Genomic DNA, 20,261 nt, shown 5'->3' on the forward strand with positions numbered 1-20,261 from the left:
GGACAGGAAAATCAATAGGGTGTCCCCTGCCCTCTGCTTTGTGTCACCATTCAATTCACATGGTTGCAGGACTATTATTCATCACTTCACCCTGATGTTGTATGGACCTACCATATACAGCTGTCTGACCGATGCACAGTCTGTAATTAAGGAAAATGTGTTACTCAACAGATAATCATTTGAGTTCAAATGGTCCATTTCATGGATTAAGCCTTTTCCCCACAGTGGAGTGAGTATGTATGCATGTATGTATGTATGTATGTATGTATGTAGTTAGTTCCAGTAGTAATGTACGGAAGTGAGAGCTGGACCATCAAGAAGGCTGATCGCCGAAGAATTGATGCTTTTGAATTATGGTGCTGGAGGAGAGTCCCATGGACTGCAAGAAGATCAAACCTATCCATTCTCAAAGAAATTAGCCCTGAGTGCTCACTAGAAGGACAGATCCTGAAGCTGAGGCTCCAGTACTTTGGCCACCTCATGAGAAGAGAAGACTCCCTGGAAAAGACCCTGATGTTGGGAAAGATGGAGGGCACAAGGAGAAGCGGACGACAGAGGATGAGATGGTTGGACAGTGTTCTCGAAGCTACTAACATGAGTTTGCCAAACTGCTGGAGGCAGTGAAGGATAGGCGTGCCTGGCATGCTCTGGTCCATGGGGTCACGAAGAGTCGGACACGACTGAACGACTGAACAACAACATATAGTTAGTTAGTATACCATCATTTGAGTTTGGCCAAACTGCGGGAGGCAGTGAAGGATAGGTGTGCCTAGTGTGTTCTGGTCCATGGGGTCACGAAGTCGGACACGACTGAACGACGGAACAACAACAACAACACCATCATTCAGCTGTAGATCTCAGGGTGGTTCACAATATAAAAATCACAAAATACATAGGAATTACATTCTCTAGGAAATAGTTTTCCATTTATATATGTACAATACTGCGTATTCATCTGAAGACTGATATGAAACTCTCTTATCTATACAGTCGTACCTCAGGTTACGTACGCTTCGGGTTGCGTACTTTTCGGGTTACGAACTTTGCTAACCCGGAAGCGCAACCTGGCGCATGCGCGATTTGCGCATGTGCAGGGCATTTTTCAGGGTTTTTCCAGTCTGCGCATGCGCAGAACGAATTGTTCGGGTTACGTCCTTTTCAGGTTACGTACTGTGTCAGATGCATCTGAGGCCCTTACAAAGGGTCTCATAAGATCTGGCCCTTTTGGCATAGCATCTAAGGCACTGTCCCATTCAGGAAATCAGTGGATGGGGTCTTGTACTGCTTTTTCAGCACATCTGAAAAATCCAGAAGTAACAATTATTCATATTTCCTCTCCACAGCATTTAAAAAACATTCTCATAAAAAGAACTGAAGAAGGAAGTGGGACTAAATTTCAATGAATGGGCATGAAATTTAATCAGAATCATTTTCTGAGCTGTAATGATCAGTATTGGTTTCAGTCTCTGCTTCTGCGTCTACTCTGTTGTGTCTGTCATTATCACAGCTATTATGGACTTCTAAAAACTGAACGTTTGCTCGGATTGAAACAATTTTTTCAATTTTTCAAAAAAAAAATGCTTCTGGAAAAAAAACGGTACGACATGCTAGAAGTCACATGGCTTTCAAAAAGTAACCCTGTGCTTATAAGCCTGCTTTTGTCTCCCATCTAAATTTTTATCCCACCTCCTTCGTGCAGATATCCCAAAAAGAAAAGGAAGCCCCGCTGCAGAAAAGCTTGGAAGAGATGGGCGAAGAACTCTGCAAATCCCAAGCCAGCTATCAAAGCTTGCAGAAAGAGCTGGGGAAGGCGAAAGAGCAGCAGGCCAGTCTTGTCGGTGAGATCACATTGTAGGGAGCTCCCGTTCCTCGGTCCCTGCTCCTGCACACCTAGCAGTTCGAAAGCACGAAGTGCAAGTAGATGAATAGGTACCGCTCCGGCGGGAAGGTAAACGGCGTTTCCGTGCGCTGCTCCGGTTTGCCAGAAGCGGCTTAGTCATGCTGGCCACATGACCCGGAAGCTGTACGCCGGGTCCCTCGGCCAATAAAGTGAGATGAGCGCCACAACCCCAGAGTCGTCCGCGACTGGACCTAATGGTCAGGGATCCCTTTACCTTTTAAGGTGGTACTGGAAGGAATTTTTTTAGTTTACAAGTATATTAGCTGTTCTGGCTGCCCTGGGACTACCCCATAAGCAGCTACCTCGTTCCTTAATTTGCATATCCGTGTTCTGATCTGTGTTTGGGCCCCGTGGGGGATGGCCTGGGTAGATTGACTCCGAAAGGTGAACTGGATTCCCCAGCATCCCTGTGATGTAAGCAAGAGGAATGATGGGATGCAGCTTCAACTGCATGTCTGTGACCAGCGTTTTATCCACTTTGAGAGCCGGTGTGGTGTAGTGGTTAAGAGCGGTAGACTCGTAATCTGGGGAATCGGGTTCGTGTCTCCGCTCCTCCACATGCAGCTGCTGGGTGACCTTGGGCTAGTCCCACTTCTCTGAAGTCTCTCAGCCCCACTCACCTCACAGAGTGTTTGTTGTGGGGGAGGAAGGGAAAGGAGAATGTTAGTTGCTTTGAGACTCCTTCGGGTAATGAAAAGCGGGATATCAAATCCAAACTCTTCTTCTTCTTCTTCTTCTTCTTCTTCTTCTTCTTCTTCTTTAACAGAACTTCAGTCTAAACTGCTGCACTCTGAAATGATGGTGAAGAGTAAGGCAGAAGAACTAAACAGTTTACAGATCAAGTTGTCAGAGGCCACTTCCAAGAATGCAGAGCTTGCAGAGAGGATTCAGTCGACCGAAGCCCTCCTAGAGGCGGGACGAATGAGAGAAGTGGAGAAGAACAAAGATGTTCAGGTCAGAGTCTTGCAATGTCCTTCCCTGCTAGCTTCTGCTTCTGATAACTTGGCTTCTTTTCCAGGGGTTCCCCCTCTTTATCGCACACTCTACTAAAGCAGCCTGGCATTATTGCTTGCGGTGTCACTTCCTGTGTTTTTAGATACAAGGACTGCTTTGAAGTAATGTAATTTTGTTTCCTTCTCCCCCTGTATATTCAGGAAGCAAACCAAGCGGAAGTCAGGCAGGTGCAGTTAAGGTAAGGCTGGTGAATACTGTGCTTTTGACACTGATCATTAAACAGTTGGTCTGTGAGCATTTGGAAAAGAACACCGTGATTAAAAATAGCGTGCAAGGCTATTACCGTATTTTTCTCTCCATAAGACACACTTTTTTCCTCCTAAAAAGTATGGGGAAATACCTGTGCGTCTTATGGAGTGAATGGTGGTCCCTGGAGCTGAATTGCCTAGGGACCAAAAGAGGATCATGCTTTTTATTTTACAAAGAGAAAAGGGGGTGTTGAAAGGAACCCGCTCAGCAGCTGATCAGCAAGAGATCGGGAGAGAGATAAGAGTCCCGGCTCCCTTTCAGCCTCACCCTCTTGCCCCGCCCTCCATTATTGAATGTGCTGCAGAGGGAGGTTGTTTGTTTCCCCAGCGACAGGTGACTGGCTGATTAGATTATCTGTCTAGGAACTGTAGAAAAGGCTCCCTTTCCTTTAGAAGCTGCAGAAATGTGAGTTGAACCCCATAAAAACAAGGCTTTTCCTCTTTGCTTTTCCCCCTTTGGAAAAGGAGCTTTGCTTTTCCCCCTTTGCAAAAAAAGCTGCAAAACTTTTAGCTGATCCTCAAAAAAACAGGGTTTTTCCATTTGCAAAAAAAGCTGCAAAACTTTTAGCTGATCCTCAAAAAAACCAGGGCATTTCCCTTTGCAAAAAAAGCTGCAAAACTTTTAGCTGATCCTCAAAAAAACCTGGGCTCTTCCCTTTGCAAAAAAGCTGCAAAACATTTAGCTGATCCCCCCAAAAACAGAGCTTTTAAGAGGAGGAAAACCAGAATTTTTTTTTCTTGTTTCCTCCTCTAAAAACGAGGTGCGCCCTATCGTCCGGTGCGCCCTATGGAGCGAAAAATACGGTAGTTGAACACCGGCCTTTGTTATTTAATGTAGGGTTGCCAGTTTCCATAATTTAATTAACCATTCTTTTGAGGAAGGAATCCCCCTGTATTAACATATATTTAAAGGTTATCCTCTGGGGGAGTACTATACAGTGGACCCTCGGCTTACGTTACCCTTGGGTTACCCTTGGGTACGTTACCCTTGGTTACATAAACATCGGGTTGCGAAAGTGGCAAACCCAGAAGTATTTTTCCAGGTTTTGCCTCTCGCGCATGCGCAGAAGCAGTTCTCCGGTTGCGAATTCCTCGGGATTCAGCCGGACCTCCGGAACGGATCCTGTTTGCAACCGGAGGTACCATTGTATCTTCAAAATAATAAATAATTGTGTGTGTGTGTGCGTGTGTGCGTGTGAAACTGTATATTGTGGGATATTACAGATAATTAATTTGTAAATCTTTTTTCTGCTTTAGAATCCAAGGCTCATCCACACAGGTCACCACATTAGAGAATGAAGTTGCTGAACTGAAAAATACAGTTGAACAGCTGAAAATAAAAAACAATGTGAGTTAAGCCGACTGTATTATTTCCCTAATATAATGAGGGCTTTGGGCTGGTTTTATGAGAGCTGTCCTCCATTTTGGGCACCTGCAGATTTGTATCTATGAAGATGGCTTATATAATGTAAGCCAGGAAATAATTAGAAAGAATTAAGAAGGGAGCATAGTGAAGGCATGTTAGCATTCAAAGCAAGTATGAGATAGGAAACTGAAAGAATATGCTGAACTGCAGGGTTCCAATTAGTGTATGTTGTTATGGTTGTTGTTTTTAAAGAGCCAACCATATCAAATACATGAAATGGATTGACAAGGAGCTGCAGGCAGGGGTGTGGGTGTCTGTCCGTCCGTCCATGTGCTTGTGCTTGTGCAGATACATTTTTTCACGCATCTGCAGGCACAAATATGGAACTGGCGTAGTTAGAATATTTTAACAAGGCAACAGCTTAAAAATAAAGAAACACAGGAGAAACCATTTGGGAGATAAGCAAGTAAAGGAGAATATATGTAAAAGACGACAATGAAGAAAAGTAGTTCTCAAGAGAGAGGTATTTGATTTATGCAGCAGCATAAATCCCATTTAAAATTGAGATAAAGTGATAAATGTGATAAAAACAAGCTGAAAGATATAAGCTGTAAAAGATGTGTATTTGAAGATTAAGAAGTATGGTGAATGATTGTTAAACTAGTTACAAAGTTACTAAAGTAGATTAAAAATAGAATGCAGAAGAGAGAACGGGGGAAGTCCCCCTAAACAGGATTTGAAATAAGAATTTAATTAATAGATTCCTGTGTTTCTGTGTGGTTGAGGTATGTATAAGTTTTATTTTTTTGTTATTAGTATTGTTTATTGTATTAGGTTTGTTTTATATGTTGATTTAATGTTTTATCTGTTGTTTTCTTTTTATGTGTTGTTTTTTATGTGGAAACACCAATAAATTTTTTTGGGGAAAATAAAAATAAAAAAATAAAATTGAGATAAAGATTGCAGCAGTTTTGAAAACTAACCAGAGTTTCCTAACGGGGATGGTTGAATTGCTGTCCATAAAGTTTTGTGGCAGCCTTCCTACAAAATAAATGGTTTGTTTCTGGTGTTTGTTTCCAACAGGACCTGCAAGAGAAGAATTTAGAAGCAGTGGAAGCCCTGGCTTCTGTGGAAAAGGCATGTGAAGAAAAGCTGCTGTCTTCAACTAAGGCAAAGGTTAGCTTTCCTGTAAACTCTGCAGTCTATAGTGTAGACTTCCCTACTTTGCAGATGCAAACTTTTACCTAAGTTTTTTCAGACTTTAATGCATATAAATACAGTGGACCTCCGGGTAACGTAATCTTTGGGTTGCGAACGTAGCAAACCTGGAAGTGCACAGAAGCGGTCCTCTGGTTATGAAATTTTCGGGATACGGCCGGGCCTCCGGAATGGATCCCATTCGTAACCGGAGGTACCGCTGCATTACATTTTATACATATTAAACTTATATCTTTAACAGACAGGCTCTGAGACTGACACGCATCAGCTCAAGAGATACTCAAAGATGCCTTAAGATTCCTGTTAATCAAGAGAAAGGTGTATGGTCGTTTTCAGTTTATGAAAGTCCTTTGTTCTTCCAGGAAGCATTGGAGCAACAGCTTGGAATAATTGAGGGACAAACAATGAAGGTTCTCTTGTCCCTCTTCCCACAGATCCAGTTAGGTGATCAACAGGTAAGCAGCATTTGTTGCTTAATGCTCTCCAGACCTAAAATGCACGGTGATTCAGGGAATTTCAAATGGAAATAACATTTTAAAAAAACTAAAGGGAAAGATGCACAGTGAAAGAATGTTATACACACAGGTTTCTGGGTGCAATCCTCTGCACTTCCAGTAACAAATGCCTCTGGCACTGGGACTTAGAGAGCGCCAGGGTTCAGTGGACAGCTTCATCGCTTACATAGGAAAGCGAAATTAAGACAGTGAGCTACCTAATGGCTGTGAGCAAATGGAGTCGTTCTGGCACATCTTTTAACGCAAACTATAGTAGCAACACAATTTATGCTAAGGACTCAAGTCCATGTGGGAAGCCCTTTGTGCGAAGCTCCTTTAACTCTTATTAGCAAACGTGTTCCTGAAAGGAAAGTTTTGTTGGTTGAAATCATTCCACACAAGAAAGTGGTGAGGAACCACTGTACATCCCTTAGACATATTTTTAATATATTAAGGGATTTATAAATGGTGTAAATAAATAAATAATTTTTTTTAAAAAAAATGGGATCCCAAACCCAGGACAGATGGTTTCTGTGCTTTCCGCTGCTGGGTAACTGGTTTTTATTGGACTGGGATGTTAAAGTCTTAAGCTGATTGAGGAGAGAAGGAGTGTTTGAAGGCAGCAGACAACGTGAAAAGGGGATCCATAAAGGGAGATTAAGAGAAGGTAAGGAAGAAGAAATTGAGACAGAGTGATTTAGACAAGTACAAGCTCTTAAAATGGACAGAATGTTGAAAGCATGAGCTGGAAAGGAATATACCATATATACCGTATATCTCGGCGTACAAGACGACTTTTTGACCCTTTTTTTTTCCTCCCAAAAGTTGGGGGTCGTCTTGTAAGGCGGATACTCACCCGCCGGCAGCGCCGCTCTCACCCAGCTCTTCTGGGGCTTCTGACGCAGGGGAGGCCGTCGGAGAGCCTCCCATCAGAGCGGCAGCCGCTTCGGCATCCCCGCGGCTCTCACCCGGCCAGTCCTCTTCTTTGCGTGCTCCTGCTGGTCTTCCAAAAAAAGGCTGAGCCGCTTGGGCGCTCGGCCAGCGGGGCGGGGAAAAAATAACAGAAAAGCCCCACAAATGTGCTCCTGCTGATCTACAAAAAAGGCTGAGGGGAGGGGGGGAAATGCAACTCACGCCAACACACAGGGAGGGAAGGAGAAGGAGGGGAGGGGAAAAAACGCAACAACACACAGGGAGGGAGGGGAGGGGGGAAAACGCAACTCACAACAACACACAGGGAGGGAGGGAGGAGGAGGAGGGAGACCCACTGGTCCACTCTGAAGCCCTTCAACCGCCTGCACGTGCTTCATAAAGGAATCTCGGAGCTTCCCTAGGCTTAAGGCCTGCTGAAGAGGGTGATTTCACGTGCAGTCTGAGGATCAAATCAAGTCTGATGTTTTTCAAATTTTTATTTGGTGTGCGTTGTATCACTAACTACATTTTAACTGGAAAAGTTGGGGGGTCGTCTTATACACCCAGTCGTCTTATACGCCGGAATATATGGTACTCGAGTATAAGCTGACTATTGTGCTGAAAAAGCTGCCCTTGGCTTATACTCAAGTGAGGCGGGTGGCGGCGGCGGGACAGGCAGCGAGAAAGGACACACACACTCGTGCCCACCAGGAGGTTTGTGGTGTGGTGAACCGGCTTATACTCGAGTCAATAAGCTTTCCCAGTTTTTTGTAGTAAAATTAGGTGCAAAAATGGGATGTGTACGATGCCTGGCTTGACAGCAGTGTTAGTTCAAGGGGAAAATATAGGTATAAAAAGGAGAATTCCCTGGATGCTTATACTCAAGTCAATAAGCTTTCCCATTTTTTTGTAGTAAAATTAGGTGCCTCGGCTTATATTCGGGTCGAATATATTACATTCGAATATATACGGCAACTCGGCAATGCTTATGTACTTCATAAGCCCAGAGTGGTTGGGGAGGCCCAGCCAGATGGGTGGGGTATAAGTAATAAATTATTGTTGTTGTTGTTGTTGTTATTATTATTATTATTATTATTATTATTATTATTATTATTATTATTATTTCCTTCTCAGGCATATGCTGAATGGTTGCAACAATTTAAAGAAAAGGCTTCGGAAACGCTTCAGCCGCAGGGTGCAAGGACAGAACCTGTAGGTATAATCTGCAAATACCCTCACGTGAAAAGTGTTATACAACACAGAAACAAATATTGTGGGTGGACCATACTAACAAGGCCTCATTTGGAGAACTTGGCATTGAGCCGCACAATAGCGGCGGAGGTTTTCTTTGTTGAATAGCAGCTGACTGGGTGCAGGCAGGAGCACGGCTGGAAGAGCTCTGAACGGGCAGCAACAGCAAAGTCCCTCCTATGGAAGGGGGGCCATTTTTATTGGGAATGAAGTTTGGTCACTTGTCTAGTGGCAATATCCATGTTTGAGGAAGGCTAATAACTTGGTGTTAAATAAAATATTTGGGCTCACTCCTCCTGCAGCTCTTAGTCAAAATATCTTCCAAAGCCCTGGAAATTTCCTCCTCCCATATGCTGCTCCTCCCCACCCCAATCTGCACACAACAGTTTGAAAGCCTTGAATCCCCTTAATGTAACAGGTCTAAGCAAGCAAAATTGGTTGCTTCGGCACCTATTTTGCTTAAAAGAGGATCGCAAATCCTAAATCACAGTCTAGAGGAGAAAACAAACAGCATCTAAATATACATTTTATTTCCCCCAGGTGTAAGGTGGGTCAAGCTGATGTAAAATGACACTTCAGGGGAAGATTTTGATTCCTGGGTGTGGGAGGGTTTCTTACTCACTTTTTATATATTAAAAAAAGCACCCTCCCTCAAGCTGGAGAAGACCACCAGCGATCATGATGAGTTGTAGCCAGTATAGCTCTTAAGTGAACATTTTGTCAGCACACAAAGATTTGTGTTTGTACAGCATTCCCTTCTGTCCTGCCCACATGCACCCCCTCATTCAGTTCTACGGGTTTCCCTCAACCCTGTGGAGCAGATTTGAGGAGATTTGCATCAGGTACAGGCAGATTAAACGGGAGGAAGCTCCCATTGCAGAAGGGAAAGTCCTTGCATGGATGGGATAAGTTGCCATATTGGCCAACTCTAGCAAGTAGTTTTGCCTTTCAGTATTTATTTGTGTATTCTCTGAAATTATTATATAAATGCATTTGTGTATTATTTGTGTATTCTCTGAAATTATTATATAAATGCATTTGTGTAGTTTATCATACCCGCTCTTGTTTTTGGCATACTGAATTTTGTGGCATTTTAAGGGTTGGGGTTGATGGACTTTTTGGATGCTTTCAACCCTGGTATTGAATCTACTCAGCGCAGTTTCCTTTAAAAGCTTGTCTCTGAAATGTGTTTTTAGGAGATGACAGTTCCGTTAAGAGAAGAAAACGAGGCAATGAGTGTACTGCAAGCAGAATGTGACCAGTATAGGACCATTCTTGCAGAGACAGTAAGTGAAATTGTTTATACCAGATAGACATATTACATTGAGTCCAGTTGACTGGGTAAACTCTGATGAAGTGCTCAGACCAGGGGTGTAGCAAGGGGGGGCGAGGGGGGCGGGCCGCCCCGGGTTCCATAACGGAGGGGGTGACAAATTAAAATGCCTGCTCCGAAGGTCTTATCTTACTATACTAGGGATTATATAGCTATATATGAAATTTCATGCATATCGGTTCATATCTTGACCCTCCTCCACCAAAATAGCTGTTCACTTGGCTGTTTTCCTATGTCATGAAGGCTGAAATTTCAGTTCAGTGGAGCACTTACTGTTCCCAACCCCAACCCTTTGGAAAGCCATCTAATTAGACTTTAATTTGATTTTGAGATGTTTTTAGGAGGTAATTTAATGATTGTTTGATTTTATACCAATGTTATGTATCTGATGTTAGCCACCCTGAGCCCGACTTCGGCCGGGGAGGGTGGGATATAAATACTGGTAAGTTATTATTATTATTATTACTTGTTATTATTCCTTTGTAAGAAAATATGAAATAACGTAAAAACATTTTTGCGGGGGGGGGGGGAAATCAATGGGGGGTTGACAAGAAATTTTCCCCACCGGGTACCACCTGACCTTACCATGCCTCGGGGGGGGGGGGGGACAAAAATTTTTTTGCCCCCGGGTACCAATTTACTTTGCTACGCCCCTGGCTCAGACAGGTTGTTTCCCCATAACAGCCGTTGTTTCAGTGTTTTGCTTGTCCTGGGATAGGTGCCACTTTTTGACATTCTACTCTACTAGCCTCTACAAGAGACCTGTTCTACTCCAGAGGAAGAACTGAGGGGAGAGAGATTTTCTGCAGGCAATGGCTTTTCCACCAGTCTTGCCCCACCCTCCAGCCCCGGGAGCCTTTCCCAAACTATGACTATCCCTGAACTCCTCTCTTCCCAGTCGTTTCTGCTGTTCTCAGAAACGACTGGGAAGAGAGGAGTTCAGGGATAGTTTTCTCGGAACATTGGATGTGGTTGATTATCCTATGTTTTACAGTTTTTAAGTTCCAGTTACACGTAGGTAGCCGTGTTGGTCTGCCATAGTCAAAACAAAATAAAATAAAAAATTCCTTCCAGTAGCACCTTAGAGACCAACTAAGTTTGTTCTTGGTATGAGCTTTCGTGTGCATGCGTATCTGAAGAAGTGTGCATGCGCACGAAAGCTCATACCAAGAACAAACTTAGTTGGTCTCTAAAGTGCTACTGGAAGGAATTTTTTATTTTATTTAGTTTTTAAGTTGTTAATTTTCCCAAGTCCTGGAACCGAGTAGCCTCTTGCTCAAGGTTTGCGGAGCTAGTGGCAAGAGTACCAACTCATCTAATGAGAAGAATGACCTTCAAGTCCTTTCCATTCTCTTTTTTTTAATAAATGATTTTTATTATTTTATACTATACTACAACAAAAAATATAACATACATTTGCATACATTTTCCAATTTTGGCTACCATAGCCATGACTTCCCTCAGACCTTCCACATGGCTTTCTGAATCATATCTTAATATTATACTTCTTTAATCTATCATTGCTTACATTATCATGAATCTCACACATACTCTAACTACCATACTTACAATAATATTTCTACACATTAACTACAAAGCTTCTTGAAGTCCTATTAGCGTATTCAACTGCAAATTGTCTTTCAAATAGTTCGTAAACTTATACCAGTCTTTGATGAATTTCTGGTCCCGCTGTTCCCGGATTCTTCCCGTCATTTTGTCCAGTTCTGCATATTCCGTCAATTTCACTGTCCAATCGTCCTTCGTCGGTGTTTCTTCTTGTTTCCACCTTTGTGCTAGCAAAATCCTAGCTGCAGTCACTGCGTATTGGAAAAATGTCCTGTTTTTCACTGTCAGTACCTATAATACCTAGTAAAAAGGCTTCAGGTTTCTTAACAAAGTTATATTTCAACATTTTTCTCAACTCATGATATATCATGTCCTTTCCATTCTCAGTTGTGTGCTCGTGCTTTGTTTCTCAAAACTAGGAAAGGATGCTGAAGGACTTGCAGAAGAGTGTGGAGGAGGAGGAGAAGGTGTGGGAAGCGAAGCTGATTGCATCTGAAGAAGCACTTCAGAAGGTACTTGCCGAAGGGGAGTGTGTGTATTCATGTGCATGCTTTAGAGTTGTTACCGAAACCACTTTCTCCTTGCAACCAGTATGAGCACTTCACGGTGCAAGGAAGGTGTTTGATCAGGTCAGCCGTCACTTTCTACTGTGCGGCGCAGAGGTGATGGTGAAATATCTCGTTGGTTTATCCCTCTGCCAACAATATTATTTCATGTCCAGAAATTAGGCACTTCCCCTTTTAATTTGTAATATTCTGTTGTGTTGTTGTTGCATTTCTGTATATTATGTTGGAAGCCGGCCAGAGTCGTTGAGGCAACCCTGTCAGGGGGGGTAGGGTACAAAATTATTATTATTATTATTATTATTATTATTTGTTATCATCATCATCACTATCCTCCTCCTCCTGTGTTTTTATGCTGTGAACCGCCTGAGATCTATGGGTGAAGGGCAGTATACAAATTTAATTAATTAATTAATTGATGATGATGATCATGAAGATGATAATAATACACAGCTTGAAATTCTCTACCTGCAACTTCACTTTCAGCCGATAGCCCTTAGGTGTTTAGTCTTGTTTTCCTTGAGTCCAAGGTATGTAAGCAGAACTCTAGATGGCATATTTGTGCCAAGATATCACTCTCAAGTGAAAATCTTAATGGTATATGCTGTACACTAATGCTCTTAATTTCTGGTCCCTTGGGTGTGGGAAATGCTCCATTTAGTCCCAGGACCAAATGAAATCTCTTGAAGATGATGTGGAGAAGTTAAAGATGGAGCTTCAGAATACAGACAAGGTATGGAAGCCTTCGAAGACTACAGAAGGAAAGTACACGAAAAAATGGAAAATGGGGCATTTTACATCTTTTACTGTGGGACATGAAATTGGCTAACGCAGAGCAAGCCCAAAGCATGACTGGGGTGTCAAATCCCAACCCAGCTTTTCCTTAAGAGGAGGGAGGATTTGTTGTGGTGTCCAGGAATGTATAAATATGATCCCAATGCAAATTTTCAGGTATAAGGGGGAAATGTCATCTTAACAGCTTCCTGTTGTTCTCCCTGCCCCCCCCCCCACACTTTTTTAACAGCTGAAAGAATACACCTCTCTTTTGGAAGCACAGCTGGAAAATCACTTGGCAACAGCCAACTCCGAACGTCAGAATTACATGAAAGAAGTTGAGCATGTAAGTGTTTGTGAGACATTTGAGTTCTTGGGGAAAGTGTATCGATCATGATTTGGGGAATTGGTGGCTGAAAAGGTTAAGGAAATAAACGTGGTGTCAACAAAGAAAAGCAGACACACTTTTTCAAGCTCGTGGTAAAGGAATAGGCATTATTTTGAGTTACAGGGAACTATTCTGTGATTCAGCAGGAAGTGTTCATAGGTTTAGCGTGGGGGGAAATAGTAAAAGGGATTTGCCATTTAATAATACAGTGGTACCCTGGGTTAATCCGTATTTAACAGTACGTAACCCGAAAAGGACATAACCCAAACAATTCGTTCGAAAAAACCCGGAAAAACTGCGAAAACCGCTCTGCGCATGCACAGATCGCAGACGTGCCGGGTTGCGCTTCTGGGTTAGCGGAGTTCGTAACCCGAAAAGTACGCAACCCGAAGCGTACGTAACCCAAGGTACTACTGTATAGACTCTTGATTGTTAAAACACTTATCTGAATGCAGTCCCACTGGATGAATAGACTCTTTATTAAGTTTTACTTTGATTTTAAGTTGCATTGATGGCCTAAAAATTATATGAGAAGTCAAGTTAGAGATCTCAAATATTAACACAAAAAGCTGTGTTTGTCCTCATGAAAGAGGACACTTGAACTTCCCAGTGAAGCTGAATGTTGGGAGAGCCATGACAGATAAAAAAAAATTGCTTCTTCACTCAGTTAAACTATGGAACTCGGTCCCACACTAAGCAGTGTTGGCCACCAACCCCGATGGCTTTAAAAGAGAATTGGACAAATTGATGTGCATAAGGTTATTGACCCAGGTGGCGCTGTGGGTTAAACCACAGAGTCTAGGGCTTGCCTATCAGAAGGTCGGCGGTTCGAATCCCTGCGACGGGGTGAGCTCCCGTTGTTCGGTCCCTGCTCCTGCCCACCTAGCAGTTCGAAAGCACGTCAAAGTGCAAGTAGATAAATAGGTACCGCTCCGGCGGGAAGCATTTCCGTGCGCTGCTCTGGTTCACCAGAAAGCGGCTTGGTGATGCTGGCCACATGACCCGGAAGCTGTCTGCGGACAAACGCCGGCTCCCTTGGCCTATAGAGCGAGATGAGCGGCGCAACCCCAGAGTCGGACATGACTGGACCTAATGGTCAGGGGTCCCTTTACCTTTTTAAGGTTATTGGCGGTTACTGGCTACGGTGACTGTGCTCTGCCTCCAGTTCCAAATACCAGTTGCTGGAAACCACAAGAGGCTTCTTTTGCTTGGATCCTGCTCTCTGGTTTCCCACAGGCATCTGGCTGGCGCCAATGTGAGAACAGGATGCTGGACTAGATGGGCCTCTGGCCTGATATAGCAGGCTCTCATTATATTCTTAGGTTATCTGTTCTGGGAAAACCAAGAACAAGGAAGAGGGAGGGTTTGAAGCACAGTGTGCAGAACTAGGTGCTTAAATAGAAAGCACCTTTCTGCTGTCAGGAAATCCTCAGAAATACAAGAAAATATTTAATTAAATTTTTGTTGTTCTTGTTTAAAAGAAATAAATCATTAGATAGTTATCTTTATTCGGCTATAAGCCCACAACAGGAGTAAAATAAATAAAATAAAATAAAATTAAAATAAATCATTAAGTTTAACCCTGATGGATACCATAAAATATCACACTGGATGGAGGAGAAATCTGTTGTAAATGGATTTATGCATTTTATGCGATCAGGCTATGTTTGCATCAGACTGTATTGAGCACCTGCTTCTGTAAACCACTGGTACATTTTTGTTTTTTAAAAGCCTAAGTATTATATTAATACTAAACATAGAAAAGAGTCGAGCTCCGTGCCTTGCTATTATTTCTGCAACATAATTGAGGGCAGGTGATTTGCATTACGAGTCAACATCAGTCACATTTTTGAGCTACAGCTCAACATTTTCTACATTTTTCAGCTCAGCCGCAGAGCTGAGTTCACTGTTGAGACACTTGGCTCTGTGCTGAGCCCGACTAAGCAGATGGAAACTTTATTTGCATCAGCCACTATCCGCAGCAATAAGATAAGATATGCTGAGGATAGAGCTAAACAGTTAGCTATACAAAATACATTCTAGAGGTTTACATCAATACAAAACAGACTGAGGTTCAGCACAAACTGAACCTGCATGGTGAAAACCATGAGGACTGAAACACAGACAAGTAGTGACCCCATCCTTAGTTATATGGTACCGGTAGCAGAAAGTTATGGCTCTTCATCTTTAAATAAACTCTGTTTATATACCAAGGCAGGCATAGGCAAACTTGGCCCTCCAGATGTTTCGGAACTACAACTCCCATCATCCCTAGCTAACAGGACCAGTGGGCAGGGGTGAGGGGAATTGTAGTCTCAAATCATCTGGAGGGCCGAGTTTGCCTATGCCTGAACTAATGTAATGCAATTGTGTCTCTGTGTGTTTTAGCTGAGACAACTGTTATCTGAATCCCAAGAACACTTGGACTCAAGAAAAGCAGAAGCGCTCAAAAAAGCCCAGGAGCTGGCTCAGGTAAATGATTACCTCATGACAGAGTTTCCTCGTTGTTGTCAATAAGATAGTAAAACTCATAGGCCACTGGTAAACCTCAAGTCCACATAGCAATATTAGAAGTCACTTCGCCACTGATGCCAAGATTTGGGGCTCTTAATTTGGAGGTCTTGCAACTGCCACAAGTTACTGTGTTAACAATAGCAAGTTTGTTTTCACTGGTGTGTGCTGGACAGTCCCATAAAGAAACACAAGCCTCAGCCAAGTCGGTTTGGGTTCCATAGAAAAAATAAAATAAAATAAACCCTGTCCACAGGAAACTAGTACAGTATGTGAATTTATTCTCAAACTCTTCACGTAGACATTTTGGGCCAAACCACACATTATGCTTTATGCACAGCATGCAGTAGTGTCTCTTGGTTTTTCCTTTCATTACCGGCATAGAGTCTCCCAATTTCTTCTTGAGATTACTGAGAGGAAGATTCATCCCTTCCCTTACCAGCCAGGATTAGGCCAAAAACCTCTCCTCACTTTGTCTGCACCAAGAGCTTTCTCTGGTGTGTTTCTAACATGCAATTTAAGGGACAGTCAGTAGCAGGAGGGGAGCTAATAGATAAGTAACACAATTATGAGATATTGTGCCCCATACTATATTTCCATTATATTACAAAGAGGTCCTTGTCCCAATGTACTTTTCATGAACATTTCCAGCTTCCAAATCAGCACAGCTATTTGTATGGGGTCTAATCAATACCCAGCAATTACTGCTTGTACCATACTGGAGTGTCTTTCTTTGGTGTGCCCCCACCCCCGGTGGTTTTCAGTTCAGTATTAAAAGTTTAGGTCTGTATGTGATTTTAGACAATGGTTTCAATACTAGATCTTTAAACGGACCTGACATTTTCAGTGTGCAACGCACCAGATTTGACCACATTTTAATAGCATCATTGTTGTTGTCATTTAGTCGTGTCCAACTCTTTGTGACCCCATGGACCAGAGCACGCCAGGCATTCCTGTCTTCCACAGCCTCCCGCAGTTTGGTCAAACTCATGCTAGTTGCTTCGAGAACACTGTCCAACCACCTCGTCCTCTGTCGTCTCCTTCTCCTTGTGCCCTGCATCTTTCCCAACATCAGGGTCTTTTCCAGGGAGTCTTCTCTTCTCATGAGGTGGCCATAGTATTGGAGCCTTAGCTTCAGGATCTGTCCTTCCAGTGAGCACTCAGGGCTGATTTCCTTCAGAATGGATAGGTTTGACGTTCTTGCAGTCCACGGGACTCTCAAGAGTCTCCTCCAGCACCATAATTCAAAAGCATCAACTCTTCGGCGATCAGCCTTCTTTATGGTCCAGCTCTCACTTCCGTACATCACTACTGGGAAAACCATTAGCATCATTAGTGTAATAAAAAAAATATTCTAGGTGAAGTTTTATGTGTTTATGATCAGCCTTACAATGCCTGTCCTGAGAAGTTTCCAGCTTTGTTATTTCGGCTCTTCAAGGGTGCAGCAGCTGATTTAAACTTCAATTTTTTTGAAATTAAAGGCTCAGGACTTGGTGTGCAGCTTGCAGGCTGAACTGGAGAAGTTAAGACTTGGTGGAAATGAGGCTGCCAAGGAAGATGTTTTGCGGCTCCAGGTAAGGCTTCTGCCATTGGATTGCTTTAGACAGAGGAAGGAGCTAGGCAGAGATGTGGGAACTCACCTCTGAATTTCAGCTCCTTGGAAATGCCACGCATTCGTTGCCCTGAGAATAATTGTTTGTTTGTTTGTTTGTTTGTTTGTTTGTTTGGCCAACTGAAGGAAACACTAGAGAAGGAGAAAAAGTTAACAAAGGACTTGGGATGTGCAGCTACCAAACTAAAAGAGCTTTTGCAAGTCACCCAAGAGCAGCTGGCTAAGGAAAAAGACACAGTGGTGAAACTACAAGAACAGATTAAGGAAACGGTACTTGAATTCCTTCTCTTTCCTTGACTCATCTTCCCCACATTAACCTGCCGTTGTCTCCGATTGGAACAAGAAACAATTTTTGGTACTGAAGAACTTGGAGGGCAGCAGTAAACATTGTTAAAAATATAGGGCTTCAGTTGACTATGGTAGCGCAGCACCTGCTTCCCCCCCCCCCCAATGCCCTCTGCAACTTGAGATACAATTTGTACAACGTAGTAAGATCAGAACATGCAGATAAGCGCATGATGTATTATGCAGGAGGGGGGATTGTACAATTCAGCAGCCCCATAGTTCCTACATTAATTTTGTCTCTGTAAGACCCCCACGATGGGGTGAGCTCCCGTTGCTCGGTCCCAGCTCCTGCCCACCTAGCAGTTCGAAAGCACGTCAAAAGTGCAAGTGGATAAATAGGTAGCACTCTGGCGGGAAGGTAAATGGCGTTTCCGTGTGCTGCTCTGGTTCACCAGAAGCGGCTTAGTCATGCTGGCCACATGACCCGGAAGCTATACACTGGCTCCCTCGGCCAGTAACGCAAGATGAGCGTCGCAACCCCAGAGTCAGACACGACTGGACCTAATGGTCAGGGGTCCCTTTACCTTTACCTTAAGACCCCAGTATAAACCGCATTTGAATTTCTCACATCTGTAATCTTAATTTACAAGGTTCTTTAAACAATTTCCCCCCCTTTTCTGGCAAGCTGCTTCTTGAAAACTGTTTAGAACACAAAGTGCAACAACTTTACTTTTCATTCTGCTTCAGGGAGAAAATGAAGACGTTGCCAAGGAAGGTACATCTGTTTGACCAAACCGAAATCCAGGACATGTTTTTCACCATACGAAATGCCTTAACACTTTCCTAAACTATGCACTTGTTTAATGTAGGGAGAAGCAAAAGAAAGAAAAAAGACACTATTGACCAGAAATCGCTTTAGTTTTTTTTTTTAAAGAATAAAAGTAAACTGTGCAAGATCCCATCAATAAACACATTCTTTGACTATGTTGTAAAAACTGCAATTAATTCCTGCTGCAGGAGAAACTCTGGGCCATGAGGAGGAACCCGGTAGCTTTGGAATCACGCCTGATCGATGGGGTGAATGCCACCATCAAAATGGCCTTGAAAATTGTGTGAAATACTTACTGTTAAGACAAACATGGCTTGGGTAATCTCATAGATTCATCGTGAAACCCCATCCACAGCCTGGGAAGCATTTGATGAAGTTACATGTGGCTGTAAGCTGCCTGCCTACACAATCACAGCAGTTTGTCTCTATGTGAACACCTTGCAACATCTGGGAGAGGACATCACGTGTCGCTGTTGCTTGCAAGGGACAGACAAACACCATCCCAAAGGCAGGCTGCGTCCACATTCTTAATACTGGAGTCTCTTCCAGAAGCAGGGAACCCTTCTGTTTCCCAGCTGTGTTCCAGGAAGGCTCGGACTCCGTCTTCTTAAGAGCTCCTTACTGTCCTAGTTGCTGCAGCACAAACAAGATACAGGTGCTACTGTCATGGCCTGCTTGTGCGCTTCCCCCAAACATCTGGTTGATCCCAATTAAAAACGGGATTCTGCGCCTAGCTTGAGTAGAGGCCTTAACATTTTTAAGAAGATTAGTGATGGCAGCTTCCTTAATATTCTCTGGCAGCGCACAGCGCACATGAAATCATGGCATAGCTGTCAAGTTTCGGATTTGAAAATAAGGGATCAGCAGCCTCACCTATCCCGGGGACAGTCACATGGCAGTGGTGGGCGGAGCCAGAAGCAAAAGTGGGCGGCACTGGTGTGAACGCGCGCAGTAGGCTTACTGTATTTTGGAAACGCTGCCCATGGGCTACGACGCCTGTAAGTGCGGGAAATGGCTCCCGCTTGCTTTGAGGCTGCAAGGAGGCGAGGTCTTCCCAGTCCCTGGCCAGCAGGGGGAGGGAGAGGAGCTGCTTCCTTTGAAAAAACGGGAAATTAAAGGGATATAAAAAATAAGGGATAGCAGCGGGAAACTGCTTGAAATAAGGGAGATTCCCGGGGAAAACGGGATACTTGACAGCACTGAATCATGGAGCATGTTCATAGTTTGACTTAGCATTAGAGCCCAACAGGACTGGTTTGTGCTACATGTCAACTGTGTGTGCAGATATACCCTACGGCGGTGGTTTTCAACTCTTTTGAGTCCACAGCTCCCTTGACCAAACACATTCTTTCTGTGGCTCCACGGTGGCAGCCACTTACACTGAGGTTCCCCCATTCTGCCGCTGCCCCGTTCCACCCTGCCCCCTTTCAGTGCCAGTGTTGGCGTGCATGTAAGTGGGAGCGCATGTGACGATGGGAACCCGAGCAACGCCACTGTTCTGCAGGACTGAGGCTGAAGCACTCTACATGGCAGCGCCTTCCCTGAAATCAGTGTGCACAATGGGGGTGGAGAGAGCAAAACAAGATAAAGCGTGCAGCCAACACAGAATGGGCTGTTATAACGCCTCTTTGTCCCATTTCTTTGTTCCTCTGCATTTCAGTGTGTCTGCTCAGTTTGATAATGAAGTGAGAAATATTCCTGGTGAAATGTACGGTATGCTGTCTAATTAAAAACAGAATTTATACATCCAACTACAGTTATTTGTGCATCCAGCTCGTATTGGAGCTTTGGATCTGTAATGCTTTTTTAAAAAAACAACAAGCAAACATTGCTGCTTTGCACTGCAAAGTACATTCAAGAGTATTACACTGGAAGAAATTATGCAAATTCCCTGAATAAGTTACTTCAGGGTTTTGGCACTCGTGCATGTGCAGATGCACTAAATCGTGCTTTGTGCAGATGCACTAAATCGTGCAACCTGCTCGTGCGCAGAAGCG

General features: G+C 43.5%; 1 protein-coding gene across 2 annotated transcripts in view; it reads left to right on the forward strand.

Moving 5' to 3' along the window:
• RRBP1 (ribosome binding protein 1) overlaps positions 1–18,419 on the forward strand; it is a 31,592-nt gene extending 13,173 nt beyond the window's left edge. The window contains exons 8-22 of one of the 2 annotated variants that reach the window (XM_033154272.1): positions 1,700–1,838; positions 2,667–2,854; positions 3,055–3,092; positions 4,420–4,510; positions 5,612–5,704; positions 6,109–6,201; positions 8,287–8,364; positions 9,600–9,689; positions 11,722–11,814; positions 12,527–12,598; positions 12,890–12,985; positions 15,416–15,499; positions 17,020–17,112; positions 17,277–17,420; positions 18,183–18,419. In XM_033154272.1, coding sequence (XP_033010163.1) covers positions 1,700–1,838; positions 2,667–2,854; positions 3,055–3,092; positions 4,420–4,510; positions 5,612–5,704; positions 6,109–6,201; positions 8,287–8,364; positions 9,600–9,689; positions 11,722–11,814; positions 12,527–12,598; positions 12,890–12,985; positions 15,416–15,499; positions 17,020–17,112; positions 17,277–17,420; positions 18,183–18,224 — 1,434 coding nt within the window. In that variant the 3' untranslated portion in view covers positions 18,225–18,419. Of the gene's footprint in view, positions 1–1,699; positions 1,839–2,666; positions 2,855–3,054; positions 3,093–4,419; positions 4,511–5,611; positions 5,705–6,108; positions 6,202–8,286; positions 8,365–9,599; positions 9,690–11,721; positions 11,815–12,504; positions 12,599–12,889; positions 12,986–15,415; positions 15,500–17,019; positions 17,113–17,276; positions 17,421–18,182 lie in introns of those variants that run through there. The other variant, XM_033154273.1, reaches the window with a different exon arrangement.
• The last annotated feature ends 1,842 nt before the right edge of the window (positions 18,420–20,261 follow it).

Source organism: Lacerta agilis, chromosome 7 (assembly GCF_009819535.1).
Source record: "Lacerta agilis isolate rLacAgi1 chromosome 7, rLacAgi1.pri, whole genome shotgun sequence".
In the NCBI taxonomy this organism is placed as follows: domain Eukaryota; kingdom Metazoa; phylum Chordata; class Lepidosauria; order Squamata; family Lacertidae; genus Lacerta; species Lacerta agilis.